The 22,563-nt window shown below is 35.3% G+C and overlaps 1 protein-coding gene across 3 annotated transcripts in view; it reads right to left on the bottom strand.

Annotated features, from left to right (window-relative positions):
- LOC140126705 (dynein axonemal heavy chain 3-like) overlaps positions 1-22,563 on the bottom strand; it is an 883,215-nt gene that overhangs the window by 690,494 nt on the left and 170,158 nt on the right. For all 3 annotated transcript variants that reach the window (XM_072146467.1, XM_072146468.1, XM_072146466.1), the window contains exons 14-24: positions 20,986-21,190; positions 18,453-18,656; positions 17,404-17,534; positions 16,522-16,717; positions 14,734-14,928; positions 14,197-14,385; positions 9,075-9,305; positions 7,054-7,152; positions 6,395-6,534; positions 1,152-1,310; positions 821-1,049 (exon numbers count right to left, since the gene is read on the bottom strand). In XM_072146467.1, the coding sequence (XP_072002568.1) occupies positions 821-1,049; positions 1,152-1,310; positions 6,395-6,534; positions 7,054-7,152; positions 9,075-9,305; positions 14,197-14,385; positions 14,734-14,928; positions 16,522-16,717; positions 17,404-17,534; positions 18,453-18,656; positions 20,986-21,190 (1,978 nt within the window). The remainder of the gene's footprint in view (positions 1-820; positions 1,050-1,151; positions 1,311-6,394; positions 6,535-7,053; positions 7,153-9,074; positions 9,306-14,196; positions 14,386-14,733; positions 14,929-16,521; positions 16,718-17,403; positions 17,535-18,452; positions 18,657-20,985; positions 21,191-22,563) is intronic.

The following is a 22,563-nucleotide window of genomic DNA, read 5'->3' as shown; positions in this document are numbered from 1 at the left end:
AGATTATATAAAGAAATCTTTTTCTCAAATTTAAGTATAAAGTGTATTGTACAGTATACCATTTGGTTGTAGTTTTACAGCTTACATGTAACCCCCCTTTCTCCTCCACCCTTTTGTTTTTTTTTCATTCTTGAAATAATACAACACCTATTACCCCTACCTGAGACAAATGTGCATGTGCTATCAAAGGGGAAAGGGGAGTAATCTAATGCCACATACATTGGGTTATAGCTTATCTCATCTGGGAACAAATTGATAAGGTTTAGGAATTCACCTTGCCCTATCCATCTTTACCTAACATCATCTGTTAGGAGAAATAGTTCAGAGGTCCACCTACTTACATACGAACATAGCTTCCCAATCCTGCATGAATGGGCAGGCTCCGGAAGCTTTGCTCTTATGTGCAGGGGGTCTTCTGCTTAATGCGGTGAGAAGTACAGTTATCCTGTGTCAAAAGTAATAGCGTATATGCCATGAGGTGGCGCAACTTAAAGTTGTCGGGCCCCAGTGAAAAATGTGTGCCTTGCTCCCGACTACAATACATTTTTTATAATACTAGTCTTCTCATATAGGAAAGGTGCACCAAATGGTCCCCCTAGGCCTCTTGAGCCCATTTACGACTGCACCCTTTGAGCCCCCTCAAGTTACGCCCCTGATGCCACCTATGAAATTTATTGTATATACAAAAAGGCACAAGCTTGTCCTATGGGCACATCATAAAATCACAATTACCTTGTTGCGAGAAATAAACAATATATGAAATTACTGATCATCATGGGAAGTAGCAAGTTAATCCTCAGCAAAAACTAAGCATATTCACCTCGTGAAGCCACTTCTCCACCAGACCCTTTGCATTCGATGGAATTATTCTCATCACCAGCTCAACTTTCTCATTTTCTGATGACTCCATATGAGTTATTTCTTTCTTCCTATTAAATGTAAGTTTTGCTATGCCTTCAAAGCATTTCTTAAGGTGTGGTTGAACTCTAAGTGGATCCTTTGTCTCAGAAAGGATTTCGAGTAATTCATCATTGGACAGGAAGAAAAATCTGGTAGGGTGTTAAAGGACATGAAAATTAGTAACCTCGGGGACATCCAAGCAAAGATTTTATACAAACAAGCACAGCTGACACGGGATATGGACTGTTTACCTTGGAAAAAATAGCCTTTTCTTCTCCAAATAATCATTCAGGCCTTTCTGAATGTCATCCAACAGCAATTCTGCCTCCTTCAACTTATCCAGCATCTGGGGCTGTGCGATAACCCTCATGGCGCTGGCCTCCTTAACAGACTCCCTCATTATTAGCCTCCTGGTGAGCAAGATATAATACAGAGAATGTAATAACCATACTTCACACAACAAGCTCTCTCTCTCTCTTTCACATTGAAAATCCCCTCATTACAAAACAAGAGGTGATCTTTTCTCTCTCCATACCTTTAAATACAACTGCATCGTCCATAGCTTTTAACATGGAAGGCAGCTGCTTTTTAAGCTTTAGATAAATAGAAAGTGCTGGCCAATCACTCTACTGAGGTTGAATGCATTGTTCTCTAATACACTTTGGTGAGGGGCTTTTTATTTTTAACTACATTGGACATGGAAAGTCATTTGTCCAACTAATTATGACTGAGTTTTGTTCGGTGCCATTAACCTACAATGCTGGATTGATCCTATTCTATTATTTGCTCTAACCAGTTCAATAAATCAACACTCCTTATTTCTTTCCATGGAAAATGAGGGAGCTCATTAGGAGGACTGTGTGGGTATCAATGATGTCAAAGGGAACAAAATAAGACAAATGTAAAGACAACAACAAATACCTGCAAAGAATTAGCTGTATTGTTGTAGTAAACCATGTCAACAGTATTGATACATATAGATCAAAAGAAGATATGGAAGATATGATGTAGACAATATTTTCCTGTATACATCATATATATATATATATATATATATATATATATATATATATATATATATATATATACACAGTATATATGGACCTTAAGTAGGTCCACAAATAAAAATAACTAAAAAACAAAAACACTTTGACAGTAGTGGCTGAAGAGAGCAGGATCAGAAAGCTATTATGTATTTAATTTACACTATACTAGGTCACCAGAGAATTGATCAAGTATGGCAGGTTCCATAAACAGAATTGGACAAATGACTTGATCATAAATACTGACTCTCATATTTCAGCCACTTTGTCAGCATCTTGGATATCCAGAAACAGAAATATTCCCACTTTATCCGGATAAACTGTTACTGAAAATTATGATGATTGTTTTGGGTCCATATCTTCTACAGTACTGGGCAAGTTGCCTAAAATTCCTGTAATCCAAAACCACCTCATGCAGGACATTTATGCACTTATGAAACTTAGGATGTGGTTGAAACAGTCATATAGTTGAAATACAGAAAACCAATTAAATATATTTATTATAGCTATAACAATTGTCAGACAACTTGATAAATCAAGTATTTAAACATGTTTCATGTAAACTCAAATTATCATTTCTTATTCTGTATAATCTAATTAGTCAGTATTTGCTCTGTCTGTAATATCAAGCTTAGAGCTGTTTTAAATATCATAGTATCACAGTATATAAGGCTGGAAAAAGACACAAGTCAATCAAGTCTAACATTTAAGAATAAAATAAATGTTTTATCCCCATAACCCGTGATATTTTTTCTCTCCAGAAAGGCATCCAGGCCTCTCTTGAACATGTACATAGAGTCCACCATAACAACCTCCTGGGGCAGAGAGTTCCATAGTCTCACTGTTCTTACAGTAAAGAATCCTTGTCCATGGCAATAGTAGAACCGCCTCTCCTCTGCGTAGAGGATGTCCCCTTGTCCTGGTCACAGGCCTAGGTATAAAAGGATCTTTAGAGAGATCCTTGTACTGTCCATTTAGGAACTTGTACATTGTACCCTCAGTCATCTTTTTTTATTCTGAATAATCCAAAATTTTGTAATCTTTCATTGTATTGTAGTACCACCATTCCCCTAATAATCTTGGTTGCTCTCCTCTGCACCCATTCCAGTTTTACTATGTCATTTCTATACATTGGTGCCCAAAAGTGTACACAATATTCCATGTATAAGGGCAAAACTATGTCTTTATCATGAGAATCTATTCCTCTCTTGATACATCCCATGATTTTATTCGCTCTAGCAGCAGCCGCCTGCCTCTGGTTGCTAAAATTAAGTTTACCATACATCAATACCTCCAAGAATATCAATTATCTTTTCGTTATATCTTCTCTGAGAATACAGGTTGGTATGGTGTAATCGGACAGTTCTTTTTTTACCCTCATGCAGTATTTTCTTAAGACAATAGTCCTTTAACATCTGCCATCCTGGTTTATATAGACCATGGAATAGCAACATACATGTGCAGAACTAAGATATCCTTGAAGGGAGAACCCCTCATGCACTTTAAAAAATACACATGTGAGATGCATATCTTAATACAATCATCTATCGGCTTAAACTATTGTGGCCCAACTATCCCAGTCATCTTACAAACACACCAAAGTCATTTCTCCACATTCATTTGTGTGACTTGATAAATATAGAAATTTACCAGAAAATCTCTTTCTCTCCAATCCCATTGCATTATTTTCAAGTGCTACACCAAAAACCATTAAAATACTAAAACATGAGGTTGCATTGGAGCATAAATGACTTAAAAATTTGCTTCGCGTGAAAAGGACTGAGGACTGAGCTCTCGATTTTCTATGGCAATTGATGCATGAAAAACACATTGCACTTGCATGGTTCTCAGAGTGCAATGCGTTTTTGATGCACCTCCATCCGTACACCATACATTGCGCGTGACTTGCAAAAGTAGAGCATGCTGAGATTTAAACGTGCATTGGGCATTGGGCTTAATTAATGACTTTTCTCTATATAGAGCGTTGGGTCTTTTCCCAAATTATGGGTTATTTTTATTGCAGTTCTCTTTATATAGAGGATCCACAATACCGTATATACAGGAGGTCAATCTGCATGCCTTTGGTTGCGACTTACCTCATTCTAATTGGGGCTAGTGTTGGCCTTCATACTCTTATGTATGTATTCTTATATCATCAGGGATCTCTGCTGTCAGATCCCATGTCCAGGAAGTTATCCTCTAAACTATATGTATGAGATGTAACATTAAGACCTGGGTTCACCACTTTAAGAATTAATAGCATTAGTGCATTAGAAAAAAAATGAAGTAATTAAACTAACAGTGGTAACTCATAGTACTTGTCTTATCAAATGCTGTGTATTGGATTTAAATCCACAGTACAAACCCCAAGGTGAATGTCCTTTCCACATAAAAGCAGCAGTGCTGAGAAAACCAATTATTAGTTCCTATCCATGAATTCAACTAGGCAGATTTATTTCCTACAACTTAGAAGTCATAAGGTGAAAAGGCTCCTATGCAAATTATTTCTTGAAAATTTTATTAAATGCTGGCTGAGACAAATATGGACTACAATAACGTCAGCTGCTTAAAATTCAAGACTTCAAAGGTTTCCAACATAAAGAAAGTCTTCTAACAGAAAATTAATGACTTTGGCGTATGATGTCTTTTGCATGCATCAGTAGAAACAGAATAATTATGCAATAAAGGAGGATTTAGAACAAAAAAAGGTATAAAAGAGCAAAGTAAAAATGTCACAAAGGAAACTGGAAAGAAAAATAATCAAATAGATGAATATAGATACTTTGCCATATTTCTGCACTGTCAAGGATAAATGGCAAGAACTTTCCTAACAGAAACCATAAAGTGGTTCATCATAGAGATAATAGACTTGATCACAGTTTGCAGTCATTTACAATGACTCTTAGTTATTCACATATAACCTATTTGTGGAATTAATGGTTAAGGGAACTTCTAAAGAATCAGTCTTCTCAAGAAAATACCAATTACCGAGTAAAATGTCAGAAAAAGAGTAAATCTTATAGATAAGGGCTGTGTATTATGTCAAAATCTTCAAAAATCATCAATTTTAGTAAAAAGTATACCCTGGATTACTAAAAATTACTGTTGCTGGTCATTTTGGTTGAGCTAACTAGTTTTGGATGGACCACCTAAACTTCTTGTGGGAATGAGGGACGTGAGACTCTCATAGACTAGGGACAGAAAGGCTTTTTTCTCCATTTGTGTTACTCAGGAATATAAGCTATAACCAGAAAATATGGAAGTGTTTTGTTTTTCTATTTCATCAATTCACAACAAGTAGCTTCCCAGCTCCAAGACTCTCTTGCCAAAGATTTACTATTCTGATGCTCAGTTACTGCTGCTGGTTTGTTTGTGGTATTGCTTGATTGTTTGATTGTTGTGATGTTGGACTGTTAATTATTCTCCATCTCCTGAATTTTACTTTGGGATCCTGTTGAGACTTTAGACTAAATGACTACTCTTACTTTGTGCTATTATTTATCCGGTCCACCAAGCAACAGCTACCAGGCAAAAAGCAAGTGTCTTTTACACCCCTCATAAGGTCACTCAGGATCTACTAGCAGATTGCACAGTGTGAGGTCACCCTTATCAGGGCAGCTTATCTGCTGCAGTCAGGGCCCCTGTCGACAGGGAGATCACAAGGAAAGTTCACCATACATCACCAAGTCTTACAGCTACCACCCCGTTTGGTTGTTGATGTGGCTATTGTGGACAAGTTCTGACAGTATCATTACACATATGAAACCCCGACTAATGAATCATGTATATCTAAGCCAAGAGTAAACTAATGTGTGGCCATTATAAGCCATTTTTTTAGGTCTGTTATGATTAACATTGTTGATATTGTTGCTTTAAAAGTCTCAAATTTAACCAAAGATATTTTCATTGAACTGTAAAAACAATAATGTAAATGCTTATAATTATATATCCTACCTTACAGTAAGTTACAGTTATCTGTTTTAGTAACTCTGTTCATTTGCCTGACTTTGGTAGAAACATTTTCAAAAGCTGTTAGCCAAATGCTTGTTTGATTGACAACATTTTCTACTACATCTGCTATACTTATACATATAAGGTTCAGGAAGTATTTTCAATGAGGAGTAAGGTTTAAAGTGCCACCAAGTAACCATTTGTTGGGATTAAGCATTAACACTGTATACACAGTAGCCCTTCAGAAATTGCTGGTTGGCTCGCCCAACAATAAACTAAAGCATATTCAGCCTTACAAACTTTACAACTGTGAGTAATAAGTCCCCTATCTACCAAAATTCTTTATATTAAAGAATTTTATTAAAGAGGGCTCTTTGAGGCCCTTATGAAAGAGACCCTTTATGGAACTGCTGTATCAATATTTTATCTGTAGCTACAACCCTCAAAGCAGTGGCACTGTGTTAATGTACTGTATAGTACTAATAACATAAAATTCTTACCAATTTCTATCAACAATTTCAAATTTATGTCCTTCAACTGGTATTTGACTGCGTATGTCTTCTGATCCAAAAACTGGTTCCAGATATAACCAAGCCATTTGGACTTTGAGCCAAGATTCTAGAATCTCTTGAAAAAGCCGCTGTACAAGAAAAAAAAATAACACTTTAAAATCTATTTTTAGAAATGCTAATTGAAGTATAGACAGATGTCTGAAGCAAATCTGTGTATGATTATTGAAGCCAAACTGCTACTTTTTCACATGTTCCTTACAATCACATATTCTAGTAGGGTTAAGAAATGCCTTCTCAACTCCTGTTTTCTGTTCTACTTGGTGAAACAGAGTGAGGAATGAGCCAGCACAGCTGCCTCTTTGTGTATCTCACTTGGATGAATCACTCTATTACTGGGGTACTGTGTCTATTGCATTTAACCTCACATAATAAAAACTTAAATTAAATCAATTTAGCATAAAGAATGTTAAACTTTTTCTACTCATCTCAATACTGTACAGATTGCTGATGGCAAAGTCAAAAAGTTTTCTGTAATGCAAGTCACTGAAGCATGATTCGTTTTGGGCAGTGAAATCTGAGAAGTGGGTTGGAGATGAAATCGAAAAGCTAATTAAATTCAACAAGAGCTTTTCAAGAAAGCAACATACCAGTTTAGCCTCCCATGCTAATATTTCCTTTTCGAAAGGCGTAATAAATGGAGAGCCTTTCATGGTTGTGGTTTTCACAATGTGATCTTCCAGCAAAACCTTAAAAAAGAACAAATGAAAAAATATAGCAGACAAATATGAAGTAAGGAAGTCTAGATTACAGTATTGAATGATATCCAAGACAAAGATGAAATGAAAAGATAAATTGGTGCTTCTGAAGAGCTGAACTTCAAGCCAACCATCAACTGATTGAACCTTTTACTTCTGGTTCAGGGGATATTCACCTGATACTCAAATGTAATTTGAAAAGGTCAAAGAAAAAGGAATGCACAATGTAATTTCTACAAGACTTGGTAAAGTATCATTTCAAGGTGCCAACATAATAAGACATATACTTATTTTAAAACGCATCTTGTTTTAGTCAGTCCTTCTATCACCCTGAAAAGTTATTTGATTTTATGGTTATAATAAAGCTCCCTTCAAACCAGAAGAGATGACTATTGCATTGTGTTTTTTTTTTAGTTTTGTAGTGGCCATATTGGATGTGATCAATGTGTTCCATCTTTAAAAGCGTATGCAAAATTTTTTAAGTTTTACTTGCATGATGTGCGCCAATTCTAGGTTTTTGAGGAAAATTCCTATATTTAAAAACAAATGTCTTCTATTTCTACATGTAATGGTTTCTACATTATAGTACATACATACAACATGCTATTTTTACCTAGTGCCATTATCCGGAAAAGTTTCTCTAAGTATAGCAAAGTTTTTGGTAATGTATTACACTACATGTATTACAGACAAACTGTATTATTTGAAAGCTTGAAAAGGTGGTTCATGAAAAGAAACAAGATCAACTTTTCCATGTCCATGAAATGACTCAAGCATGGTAGCTCCTCCCCTTCCCTTCAGTGCATTACGTAAAAAGTTCATTCGTAAAAAGTCACTGATTGACGACTTTTCTTTTCACAATGTAACAAATGCTGCATTCCATGCTTAGAGCCATATTCCTTATTGATTCCCTATTCTTTTTTTAAAATGATGCTTTAATTTTAATCCACTGGTTGATTTTGTGACAGCATTAAACAATAAATGTCTTATTTAGTATAACATTTTATACCTGCATTATATCAAAGCCAAAGAAATCTTATTTGTGCTAACATGCTATAACTTTACAATATATAACATTGAGGTGGCAATTTATCTTGAAAAGTCTAAAAGGTATTTTTTAGGTTTGGATTTTGCCTTCTGTTTATTAGATTTAGTGATGTGGAAACCAATTTATGGAGCGTGGTCACATTTCTGTGCAAATATTGCTTAAGAAGTTATTGCAAGTGACTGACATTATGGAAATAAAGCACAAATGTATATATCAAAGTGAGATATTGCATTAACTTCTGTAGTGCTGAACATACAGAAAGAACCAATATATTTTGTTGTGGACAGTGTACTGTGGTCAATAACAATTCAATAGAATATTTTCCGGTATAAGCAATATCAATATAATAGAGTTTTAGCGGAATTATTATAGCCAGATTTAGTTCAATTGCTTTTCTTCCAGCTACAAATATGACAGTTTGAATTATGACTACAAGTCTGTTTTCCTCAGAGAGTCTATGGGTAAAGTTTGCAATAGCATGCTTCAGGCAATGGGATAAATTGATTATTCCATTTGTTATAGCAGTATAAAGTGTCAATGATCACTTATAACAAATTCTGTAAAATGATACCCCCTAGGAAATGTTTTTTAAAAGCTGACAATGAAGGTTAAGAATTGTCACCTTCTAAGAAATACCCCCCAAAAATACCAATACCTACAACCTTTAACACTATATTTTTTTCAATCTTTGGTAATCAGCCTTCAATCCACTTCCTCTTTTCATAATCTTGGCCTTCCAGCCCTCTAACACCCCTAATTCCACTCACAAATATTTTACAAGAATGCATGGTGGTAAATCTGCAATACTGGAGAAAACTGCCAAAATCTTTTATTTAAACTAACAAACGAAGAGCAAGTATTTCACCTGGATTTCATCAACAGCTGCTAATACATGACTATTTCCATCCTTGTAGGGAGAAAAGACAAAGCACACATCTTCCCAATCTGCCTTCATTTTGTTCAGGGCTTTCTCTAGGGCATACTCTTTGCTGGCTTGCAAGCTGATCTGATTTAGATCATCAAGGTATTTTTCAAGGCCAAGCTGCAGAATTTCAAGAAGAGAGGTGCCTTCATTTGGAGTAATATTAAACCCAACCTAGGGAAAAAAGTATACCACTTAATACAGGTCATACAAAAAGAGAAAACAACAAACAAGTAAACTATTCTAACTAGTACCTAAATTAATAGAAAGCTGAAATGCATTAAAAGTAGTAAATTGTTAAAGTTATAATTGTGAATGCAAATATACTAAATACAGTTTATACAAGTTGACCAGGTTTAGTTGTTGGGGATTGTTAAAAATAAAAACTATTTAAAATATGTACCTATCGCAATGCCCTTCAGCTCAGCTTCCCAATAGAGGTCTTTGTTGGGTATATTTGATATGATATGGAATAATGACTGACTAGTGGAGATTTGGGGCATCAGATTTTATGGCGTAGATGTAAACCATCACCAAGGAATTTGGGTGTTTTTTGTATTGGTGGATGATACCAGGACCTTATAATGTGTTTAATGGTCTCCCTTTCCAGATATTATCACGCTGTTTGTTTTTTTAGATGTATCTCATTTAATGGGGTGTTTTTAATATATGTCTACTATTTTGTGTTATAGGTGATATTACTAAAGATCATATCATATGAATTCTTGGTCTCAGTAATTATGAGTGCTATTGAGGTTTTGTAGGTTTATATATACTACCTATAATGTTGTTAAGAAAGCACAACACCACAGCAGTGATATCACTGAGGTTGCATTGACTGCTAAGGCTTAAAGGCTCAACTGCTCAGCTTCAAAATAATGATATTTGGCAAAATAGTAAAGCTAAGATAGAAAGACAAAATAGTAAAGCTAAGGATAGGTGATCAAGATAAACAATCTAGAAAACATCTAAGCTTGGTTAGTCTAAAGGCGTTAGGCAAAGAACAGTAAACAAGAAAAGGAAGCCTCTTGAGGTAATGCCAACAGAGACAAAGGTCAGATGGGGTGAAGGTAACTTTATTAGATCTATGCATTTCAACTTTGGACAAATGCCTTTGCAACATCAAGAGTGCTAATACATTTATGTTACCTTCTTTGTCAGTGCCCTACAAACCACTCAAGGCAAATCTGAATAAGCAGAAATCTAGGTACACAGATACTGTTCCATACTTTAGACATGTATAGAGAGAATATACCCAGAGTCTAAATCCTTAAATCCAATTTAACAAGCCTCATGTAAGTAGAAAAACATTGTAGTGAAAATGATATAAACCTCAGGAAATGATCTGCTTGCTTGCAGCTGGAAGTTTCAAGAGCATTTATTTCAGTCTTACATGTGAAATGATGCAACAAGAAGCACTTAAATGAAACTAGTTAATCTAGCCTTTGAAAAATAGGCCCATAGACTTGAGTTGTAGGAGCATTTATGAACTGCAGAAAGTAATTACTGAAAGATAAAATAGGATGTCACGGTGCTGTTAGTTTGCCAAATTTATTGCTCGGTATTTTCAGCCTCCTCTCATGATGTCATTTTCATCTGTGACGGACACCATTTGACAGAAGGAGTGTTTCCCTGAAGGGAGGGGTGATTTGAATACGAAATTCTCCTTTGGGGCCAAGTTTCTATAACAATGATGTATTGCCAGTGGTAGATGTTGCTTGCATTGCTGATAAATAATTCAGTAATTCTATCATCAGGAAAGAGTTGAAATGTATATTACATTAAACCAAAGTCTGAAATAAACCAGCTTGTTTAACAAACCTATGACATGGAGAAATAACAAGTGGATATGTCAGCGGAAATAATTCTCAAGTATAAATAACATTTGTTGAATTTCTACTGTAATTAGGCAGCAGGCACTAAAACAAACATACTTGAACTATGCCCTACACTCCACAGGAAAGAATCACATACGAGGAGGGGTGAGTATTTGGTGGAAAACAATGTTAGGAGAACTCTTAAAATGAAATACTGTATGTGGGATCTTGCAGCTGATTGTAAAATATTGTAATGAAAATTATGATACTAAGCTTACTAAAGGCATCTAGTGGTACTTGGATCACCATAGCATATGCATATGTTGATTTGATGGCTTAGCAGGTTCTAACATGGTGCTATTCATTATTCAGCACAAATAAAGGTGCCATCTTCAAAGATTGCCATTAGTCAATCCAAAATCTTTAAGATTGATGTAAAATACCGGTGGTGTTAAGCCAACTGGTAGAAATTCTATAGACATATAAGGCCAACAGTAGTAAGAAAGAAGCTTCACAGATAGCTCCACATAATTACAGTCCCATTCCCAATGAAATATTAAGAACATGTGCCTGACAATAAACACTGCCTTACAAGCCTTGGGGTATGACACAGCTATTTTCTCTCATTGATACTTCATGTCTTGACTGGCTAATCAACTAGAGACCTACATTTCCATTGACAATATTATAAGCCTATTATTTCTTTGAATTCCTTAATGTGTTCATCCATGCATATGTGTTCCTCCATAAATATTTCCATTTAGAGCATATCTCATTACAGAATTAGACCTCCCACATGGGATTCTCTTCTTCCAGTCCAGTTTAAGGTTGGTAACAACACATGGAAAATGTATAAAGAATTAAGGCAGCCTTAAGGTCTTAAGGACTTATATCAAGCATATTGGGCAAGAATGAAGTTCCTTCTAAATTCTAGTTGATGCTGATGTGTGCTGTTAACTACCCCCAATAAGCTTTGTACTATAGTAGCAGACCAAGCCCACCATGTGATGTGCACTTGATTGGCATTTCAAGGGTGATTCTTAGATATCATTTTTCACCTTCAGGTAGACCAAAGAACCAAATTTTAACAGACATATAGTAGATAATATACTATATGCAATTTATTTTATTTGGAGATAGCTTACCACCCATTAAGCTAAAACTTGAGCTGTTAACATACTCAGCTCAGAATAGGATGATATTTAGGCAATAGAGACACTGGGTAACACTGTTGTATTAAAATGTTTGTATCATCTAGAGGTGCAACTTTAAAATCTGTATTACACATACAGAACTTACATATATACACACAGATTGTATGCTTAAAAGTCATACAACGTGAACAAGCATATACTGTGCATATCTGTTGGCTGGACTTTTTCTATTACAAATATTTAAACTATTTTATTGTGAATAAAAGTAGACTCCAGGGGCAGTGGTAAGGTTATCACCTATCACCTCTTTTTTTCCATGAGCACAATCATCATGGGTACAGTTTGTATTTAGTTACCATCAGGCACAGGAAATGCAACTTCATTAAACTGTAAGAGAGTTTTAAAAAACGCCAACTAAATATCACCAAATATCACCACTGACTAGTTTTCTATATCATTATAAAAGCGTCCTTTCAAAAAATGAAAGAAGCAACCTAATTGGTTGCCAAAGAATACTATACTAGTGTCGAGTTGGCATTTATCACAACACAAAAAGAGAGATAAAAGGCAAAAAGAAGGTATTTTAAAAAAAGTCATAAAAGAGGACACAAACACTCCAATCAACAACTGTTGTAGCAATGGGACACAAGTATAGGCCATTGGACTCGCCATAATCATACTGTCTGACATGCTGCAACATGATTTTAGCTAACTTTACTCTTTACTGTTTTATTTTTCCAAATGTGGGCCTGAGTAAAAAAAGCGAACGGACTTTTTGCAATTTTCACAATTTTTGCAACTTTTTAAAAAGCTTTTTTTCTACTACCTAGCTAAGCATCAAACCACACCCCCATTAACTTTACTTTTATAAACTCATGTGCTTGGCAGAAAATGAATTAATATCTGATTCACATGTTAATGAGCAATACTTTGAATTAAAATTAATACATTGACAAATGTAAGTCGATATCGCTGAAATTTTATATAGCTTAATGTTTGTTAAAGTGATAATAAGAATAAGCTAAATTGTTAATTTCTCAAAATCAACAGACAGAAATAAGACAGCTAGATTTGTATTTATTTATGTAGATGTATATGTGTGTCTATGATACTATACATGGCATGGACTAGCCCTGTTTGAACAGCCCATCTGTTCAGTGGAATTACATTTAGAAATCATATGTAATATTGAAATTTCTTTCAGAATATCAGAATACACTGACACATCTGAGCTTTCATTAGAAAGCTTAAAGATGGGACTTGAATAACAATCTGCCATCGCTAATTAGTATTTTCAGTTTAGCATATTCACTTTCAGACATATTGCTGTATGCACATGGTAATTTAGGTAAACAGATAGCATCCACAGCTGCATCAATTAACATTGCTAATCAAAACTGAATTCAGGTAATTAGGCCCATTTATGCAAAAAGTCTGTAATTTGGGGGCAAAGCTGAAATCTTTGGTAATATTCATAAAAGAAAGAGCCTATTTCCTTCAACAAGACATTGGGAGAGGAGAAACGAAGGAATGTATGTGTGAGTAATGTGTCTGAACAAAATTGACAAATTGAAGCTGAGTATTTAATTGCCCATATTAGTGGGAACCTGCCTGTTTTTGCCATAAATGTTTTCACTGGTAATTAGAAATGATTTACATTCATGTAGCCAGAATAGTATTATCAGGACTAATCTAGATGTGGAATTGCCCATACCGTGTAACTGCTAGCCATAGAAGATCACTTAATTTCAATTTACTGCAATAAGCCTATACTAATTACATACAGTTCTACAGAACCTGATTTGACAGCAGTCCTGGTGTATACATATACATTAAGGATATATCATAAATTAGAGCAAGGTGGCAAAGTACGGTAGGTAGGTAGGTTTTCCCCTACCTGAGCAAAGATTCTGTTTATTTTCCTCACTCTCTTTCTAAAACTGGCCCAGCCAAAGAAACACATTGGCATGTCAGACAAACACTATTGATGCCCCTGGCTTACAGTACCACCTATGTAAACCTCATGACAATAGCATGGATACAATCAATGAAAATAAATAACACAATACAGAAACTGACAAATTGTTCAATCACCTTTTCACTCATAAGATTCCAGTGTCTTGCCTTGATCCCTGGTGTACACAACGCTGTTACAAGAGGCATGTTGATCTTAAACTTCTCAAGCTTGGTCTTAATAGTTGTGGCTACTTTAAGAGGTCCATGTAAGTCCGGATGATAAAATGCTTTTGTCAACTTGTAACTAGTCTTCCATAAATTCTGTACCTGATGACAAACAGTTTTTTTTTTCATAAAGCAGTTATTGATTTTTTTATACAGTTCTGAAGGACTCATCTATCATATTGCCATGCTCAGGGTAATTCATGTCATATTAGACCAATAAAATTTGAATTTAAATTGATTTTACAGCAAAACAGCCCATGTGTCTTTTTTGTGTTCAGGAATGGACAGCTCCCTTTCAGATAACTATTCCAAGAGGAGCTGCTTTTAACCAAACCACAAGTCAAAAGTATCTTAAAATAAAATCCATTATTATGGTTCGGAATGACAATAATTTTCCAGTTTCTCAACCCCATATCTGTAACTGGGAAGAATAAAAGACTTATCACTCACCTCCTCTTCCACCTCTTCTGCATTGACTTGTAGCAGTGGACCGTTCATCCATTTGTCGTAACAAGTGCTAAAATGTAAGGCTGTGGTCCACAATTTCTCATAAGGCTCCTTTAATTTACAAATCTCTGATATTTGAGTATAACTGCCTATTTGTTCAATTCCCAGAAGCTCCTCCTCCTTGTTAATATGAGCTTTCTGGAAGACAGAAACCGGAAATCTAATCAATTTCACAGAACTGGTGATTTGAGAAAAACATGTTTTATCTATGGTTTTGAAAAAAGAATGGCAGTGATATGACAGTTGTGTGGCGATCTAATGTAGGCTGCAATGCTTCTTGTAAAACCAACTTACACCCTTGAAGGTGTCTCAACAAACAATCATGGCAGCTGATTAAACAGCAACTTACTAAAACCATTTGGGCCAAATCAATGAGCAGGGGCAATGCCAAAATGCTTTGCAATTGAATTCCACCAACATGCTATACACTACAATTAAACAGCTATGCTAATGAGCTGTTTAGTAATTCTTCTATGGAAACACTTAGTAGACAATTTATTTTTTATACAATACCAGGTATGTTTGAGGAGTTTTTATTCTATTATGGTCTTTATTGTGCTACCTAAGCAAAAAAAAAAACTGGACTGGAGATTTTACCAGTAACCTGATTGCTAAGAGAATGTAACATTTTAATATTCACCCTGGCTCTGTATTTGTAATATGTGCACGTATGCACTTTATTAGGCATTCATTACACAGGTACTCATTAGCATATACTTAGATTCCAATGCAGCTGTGCTATGCTTATAGTAATATATAACACAAAGCAGGGAATCAGTACATTGCACACATTTTCATTCAGCTCTAATGCTAGGTATTTTAGGATAATACAGGATTCACTTGTCTAAGACTAGGAGACATTGAAGACTACACAGCTTGGCTAATTTAGATAAAGGTGCAAATGAGCATGTGTATAGTAACAATCTGCCACGTGCCAGCAGCAAGGCAATGGAAAAACTAGCAGAGCCATGACACTACCTTTTCATATGTCATTTGGCCAAACAAGATAGAGATATAGTCTATAAACCATGGAAAAATGGGCTTTCCAAGATAATATGGCTAATAAAAATGTAAGACAAAGTCACTAGTAAATATACGTATGTTCTTATAGTGTTGTATAGCTGGGATGTACATGATGTAAGAATGAGATAGAAAAAAATGAGTGTTGTAGAAGTGACTGTAGAGCTTCTCTGTGAATGGGTACATAGTGGAAGTAGGTAGAAAATGACAAAGAGAAAGCGAGAAACCAAGTCATAGATAGTCAGGTTGTAGGTAGAAAGCTCAATAAGAGGAAGAGAATAAAGCATAGGAAGATCTATACCATATCATATCATCAGAATGGTTTACAGCTTAAGAGAGATACCTTAAGATGTAAGTTACACATATAAAGAAATCTGATAATAACATAAAGTCTAATATGATAGATTGATGAGACTATCTACTGATAGGGTTCCAACAACAAACAAAAAACAATCTGTATTATTTATTAATTTGTTTTAAATGTTTATATTTTATGGAAAATTCATCTTTAAATGAGACACAATACAATTGATGTTTCATTGTAGAAAGCTATCCATTATATATACATATAATATTGTGTACTGCATGCACAATGTTCATTTAGCTATACTGAGAACAAGCTAAGAAAGCATAGTGACAGTGAATGAAATCTAGGAAAGAGAGAGAATACTGCTATATTCTTTATTATAGCGTGTTAAAAGCAGAACCTACCTCCTCCAGAAACTCCTGTATTCTCCTGTTGATGGTGCTGAGTTTCTGTAAATAAGTAGTAGCCTCGCTCATTCTCTCTTTCTTCTGAAAGTCTTTCACCTCAATGACCACATCAGCCAAGCGCTTTGTGAAATCCTTCTGCCACTGAGCGAGCCTTGCCAGAGCCCCATCATGCTCCCTCTGCAATCGTGTCACACTGACAAAGTGATTGCAAAGCACATAAGAAAAGGGGGAGGAGAAGAAATGGAATCTTCTTTTTATACTCTCTACTGGTATGCTACTTTTTCTCTGTTCACATTTAAATTGGACAGAATAATTTAGAAGCGGCTTTTAATTTCAGAGAGGTTAATCACCCTAATAAAGGTCAATCAAATTTAATCTTCGCTAAAACTGCTAGAGCTTCCATCACCTGCAGGACATTTATTATTACCCATTTCGCATGCAAAAAAATAAAAGAAGGACGTGGGCTGTACTTTCCCTATGCATTGCTAATGTCTCATCTCTATCTGCCATTAACATTTCATTAAAATTAAATATTCCGCTGAAATTAGTAGAGAGGTCATTCCAACAATTCCAAAAAGCAAATCCTGTTTAAAATATACTGTACATCAGCTGTGACACCGGCTTAACTAGCCTCTAATCCTCCCTCTCTTTTCATCATCCAGCTAACTTATAACAATAGGCTAAATCTCAATTATATTAAACATGACTGGATTTAGGTTAAAACAACAGTCACATTTTCCCGCAGACTAATCTTCTGTATAAGCTGTGGTGACATCATCAATCCACTTCTTCTTTATATTCAGCATAGGAAGCTTCTATTACATTCTCGCTGACAGTAAGTATATGAAAGAAATCCGTTTGTCTAGTATCCATCATTACCTGCCACTAATGATAGGAATGATTCTCTGAGGCCAAGAAAACGTGTTTCCGTTTAGAATAATGTCCTCCTTTGATAAAGATGCATAGTCCATCAGGAAAAGCAGGTTCTTTGCAGCTACTGCCAGTTTATCCTGAAAATTGAAAGAAATGTACCAGCATTTGCATCAAATCCACCAGCAAAGAGGACAGAGGTTAGCAATCTCATTAAATGTCTGCCAACATACTTAATGCTTAACACACAGTAAAAGCCCCATTAATGGCCCCATTAGAAAAAGCACAAAGTCTTACACACACCAACATGTCCCACCTTTACACTAGCTGTATAACACTGACTGAATCTCTAGCAAAGAAGAGAAATCACGAAAAGCCAGACTAGTAATAAAACAGCAAGAAATAATATGGAAAATAAAAAACACCCATTGGCTATGTGCTCCCAAGAGCTGCCACTGTACCAGATGAGAAATTAGAAAAAGCACAAGATAAATGTACACTTTAAACCTTACCATAATGGACTTGATAACCTCTGAAACAGTGGGATCACCTCCATAAAGAACCCTATTTATAATCTAAATTGACTTATCAACTGGTAAGCTGAAAAAGTGACAATATATAAATAACGTGCGCTTTTACCCTTCAACTCCCTACAAGTTGCATTACTATTAATGTATGCTACAAGGCGTCTCTCAGTCACTGTCAGCAGTGACGCTCATTAACCATGTGTCATTGTGGCATTTTCACAACATCATCTGCAGAATAGATGCCTGGCTGAGCAAAGAGGAAAATAACCAAACACTGACAATTCACAGAGGCACAAATTATTTTTAAAGCCAAAAGTAAATGGTAAGGGAGGTTTTAAACGCGATCAGTTCATGTTTTATGACTGTCTATCAATGGCGGGTCATAGACATAGATGTTCCAAAGCTGTACTTAACCTATAAAGTTCTGATACATTTGACCAGTCTCACAATACATTTCCATAGGCTACAAATATTATGAACAGAAGATAAATTGTCATCTTAGAGGCTACAAAAATAAAGTAGAAAACCTACCTCGATCTCCATGAGCTCCACAGTCCTTAGCTTGCGAATGTAGTCTTGAATATCTACAAGGGCAGACGTCGATTCAGCAATGGCAGAGATTTTTGTGACAATGCCATCATACTGCTGGCAAATATTTCGATTAAACTTCTCAGATGTAGTAGCAACTTTGTTAATTATGATATTAGTCAGCTGACGGGTACGATCAATCATCCACTGTAGCAAAAAAAAAGGCAGACAACACGACATCTAATCATAGATAAATTTTGTTCCTTTCTCATACATGTCACAAATTCTATCCCTCCTGACCCTCTACACAGCCATCTACTGTCAAATTTAGATTCAGCCAGCTCCCAGCTCTTCTTTATCCCTGTGTTAGATCTGAGACTCTTGGCTATCAGGAAGACAAGCGTCACCAGCTGTCTCGGAGCAAGGAGGCAATCAGGTGAATAGTACTTATTATCTTTCATTGCTTTCTGAGGAGTGACAAGATTGATATGGGACCAAGAGCACATCCCTATATCACGAGCAATTACAGAGGCCTTAGGTTTCCTCCTTTGTACATATGTAAAACTGTCGAGTGTGCATCTCCTTCCCTCACCTGTAGTATAAATAAGAGATTACAAAAACGCATCCATACATTACATATACAGGAGAGCTTTATTTAAAAATAACCTTGGCATTCTAGGGACAAAAATCTGTGCAATTCAATCTCACTAGCACTCGAGAGGCATCTTTTTCCAGTACATTAGTCTTAATTAGGCCCAGAGAAGCTATTAGTGGGTGTCGACGTCTTCTCTAGGTATATGGGAAGTGACAACTCTAAAATAGCCTTTTTACACATTAAAATGATTTAACAATGTCATTATAACAGTAATGCAAGTGTTTACAATGACAGGAATATACAAAGCAGCCATTATATTAGTTTTGGGTTATATTTTACCATATCCTGCGCTGCTGCTCAACCTGCCACAAAGACTCCCACATACACTAATTGTCATATACATTTTGTTCTATGCTTTGCCCGGAATGCCCGTGTAAAGCAAAACTCATGGGTAAATAGTGATTTTGTCTTCAGTTTACAGGTTCAAGTGACATTTTAATAGGAATTCGGAAATTGAAAATGGTAAATAAAATGAAATTGAAAAGCTGAATTGCCTCTGTTATGAGGTTGTCTGTGACATAAAAGCCATAAAGGCATGTGATAAAATAGATCTCAGACAATAGTAAATCATTGTCTAGAAAACCTTCTACCTTGATCTACTTTTCTATTGTTTAGTGCCATAGGGGCATCTCAGGCTCACTTTAGTGCTGAAGAGATTACCATCATTTATTACTTTGCAACAGCCATGAGTATTCTCAGTATTAGTAGATGGCATTTAATATCAAAACATCCTCTAGATGTCTTACATTTGCTAAAGCCTATAAAGATGTTATACCTACATTGAAGACACATGGACAGACAGAATCACTGTGTTGTTTAAATCTACCCATGTGGTTCTTTAGAGCAGGAAAGTGGGAAATGTAAAAACTTAACCTGTGGTCTGCAAGTCCTTCAGCAGCAGCACTTCCGCTATTCAAGAGGGCAACTGTTGTAGACAAAACCTATCCATTTTCTCTATAAAGGTATGTGTATAATAATACAGATTATTTTATTGTATGTATGTAGAAGAAGAGTATCCCCTACTTTGAGTATACTTTATTAACAGAGGACTGAACTATGGTGAAGGCCAAATGCCTGGTTCTATTAGTGATGGCAGTTGATATAAGGCCATGTGATCCCATCATTTTCAATGAAAGCCTTTTCATTTCATATGTAGGTGTCCAGTGTCTAAAATATTATCCAAAAATAAATATATTGGGGGAAGGATTTTAAAGGATTGCATTGACTTAAAGTCTCAGGAATTGTGACTTCCCCACCCCTTTACAACATGTGGGTAAGGAGTGGGATATACAAAGATGCATCAGCACTTGGCAAATTCTCCTCTATGTCTTTATTCATGTTTGGGGGAATGCTCAATGTGTTTCACTTCACAACCAAACTCAAATAAAAGTTTAGAACTTGCTTCAAAAAAAAAGGAATTATGGTAAAACCCATTGATTTGGTTTATGTTTTTCTTTCTTTTACAATGTATTCACCTGTTCAATGGATTTTGCCCTGGACGGTTATATGTGAATTAAATTAGCCATGTCACCATCTATATTCTTTTACAATAATCATTATTTTGTTTTTTTTAAAGTACTTTATCCTGAAATTCTCAATCTGGCCACTAGGCTTAATAAAAATGGCAGCCCCTATAAAATGGAAAGAAAATAGAAAAAAATATATAAAATCAGAAAATAAAAATAAAGTTTAGAAAACGTATGTATTTTGTTATCTGGTTTTAATGAGACAAACCCAAAATTGGAGAAACATTCCCTTTAAAGGGATTTTCCCAAGGTTCGTGACTGCTAAATATCTAAAAACTCTTAAATGACACTAATAGTCCATAACCACATTACATGAAATAATAAACAATTAATATAAGTGGTCTCCAAAGATTACCTGATTTATTTCTGAGCAATCCATCAGCAGCATTCTCATGGGCACATATACTGGCAACAAAGCAACATCTGATGCCAGTTTTTGCATATTGTCCAGCTCTTTGGCATAGACCTCAAGTGAAAGATCTTTTTGTACTAATGTTTTCAGACGTCTTTGAATAATAGGTGAGAGCAGATGTAGAAAAGGCTTGTACACCAGAGTATATCTAAAGGACACAAATATAACTCATTTTCTAAGTAATTAATCAGGCACTGAATATAAATGTGTAAAATAACAAACCTTCATACAAACACATTACTACAATTTTGGACATTTTTATAACTCACTAATGGCACAGTCATACAATGAATGCCTGTAGGAACAGAGCTTTGTATAAGGCATAATCTTTTTTGTAAAGCTTACAATACTTTGGCCTATATATCTACATAGCAAAGCATTAACACAAATTATGTCAAAATAGGCTTTATTGTAGATATGAGCTTCTTATTTTGCGGAGAAATATTAATAAAAATAAGACATGGACCTGCTCTAGCAGTGGACTTGTATGCTTTCTCTACTGACATCTCCTCTGCTCAGAAGGTCACACACTAAACTACAAACAAAATGTTTCTGTTGTGTTTCTGTGGTTATTCTTGTGAGGTTCAGTTGTTTACCAAAAGAAAAAAATGCACATTAAAATAATGACTACAATTAAAAAAGGCAACATAATGATACAAACAAGTGTCCTTATCCTTAGTAAAGCAATCATTTAATTGTTAAGAGGTCATATTATTTGAACCAATTATTTCTCTTGCTGTTAAAGTTTATTTCTAATTCTACTATTAATGTTCATCTCATAGACTGTAACCTCTTGCAAGCGCCTGCTATTGTTTCATATGACCATGGTATTACTCTATTATGTCTTATGTTTGTTTATATACCCCATGATCTGTAAAGACTGGCAAGGAATATGATGGTGCCAAGAATTTCATCTATTTTAGAATTATTCTCTCATAAAAATCTACAGAATCTACACTGAATTGTAGGTAGTGAACATAATATTCTTCAATTTATTTTGGTCTTCTTCGTTGACATAGTTTGTGGACCTGAATGTACATAAACATGAATCAAATTACAGTTTTTTCATTTAGGATAAGAATATTTTTGAAGAAAAAAATATTTTGGAACTTGGTCAAATCATGCAATATAGTAAATATTTGGGGATCATTTTTAAGTCGAAACACTAGTCAACTAATAAGGAGTATGGACAATGCTCATGTACTTTGATAAAGAGAATATTTATGGAGGCATGATCCCGGTAGATAAATGGCCGACACAATAAATGTTGTGACAGTTTTACTACCCCTCCTCCCAGAGGACGCAAGGTCACCCTTTGCAACTAGAAAAAAATTTGTCTCTAACTACACCAGAGACATAAAGCTATAAAGTGCCACATGAACTGTTACTGGCAGAGAGTGACATCTATAAAAGACTGGCCATTTTTCTTGAAAAAACTGTGTTGCTGTCTAATTGTCCGTGGAGGTCAAGAAAGATATTTCATGTTTTAGGCTTGTTTGCTACCATAATGTGTTATATTTA

The sequence above is a fragment of the Engystomops pustulosus genome, chromosome 4, assembly GCF_040894005.1.
Source record: "Engystomops pustulosus chromosome 4, aEngPut4.maternal, whole genome shotgun sequence".
NCBI classification, from domain to species: Eukaryota; Metazoa; Chordata; class Amphibia; order Anura; family Leptodactylidae; genus Engystomops; species Engystomops pustulosus.
The sequence above is the reverse complement of the archived record's forward strand: the minus strand, read 5'-3'. Positions and strand labels throughout refer to the sequence as shown.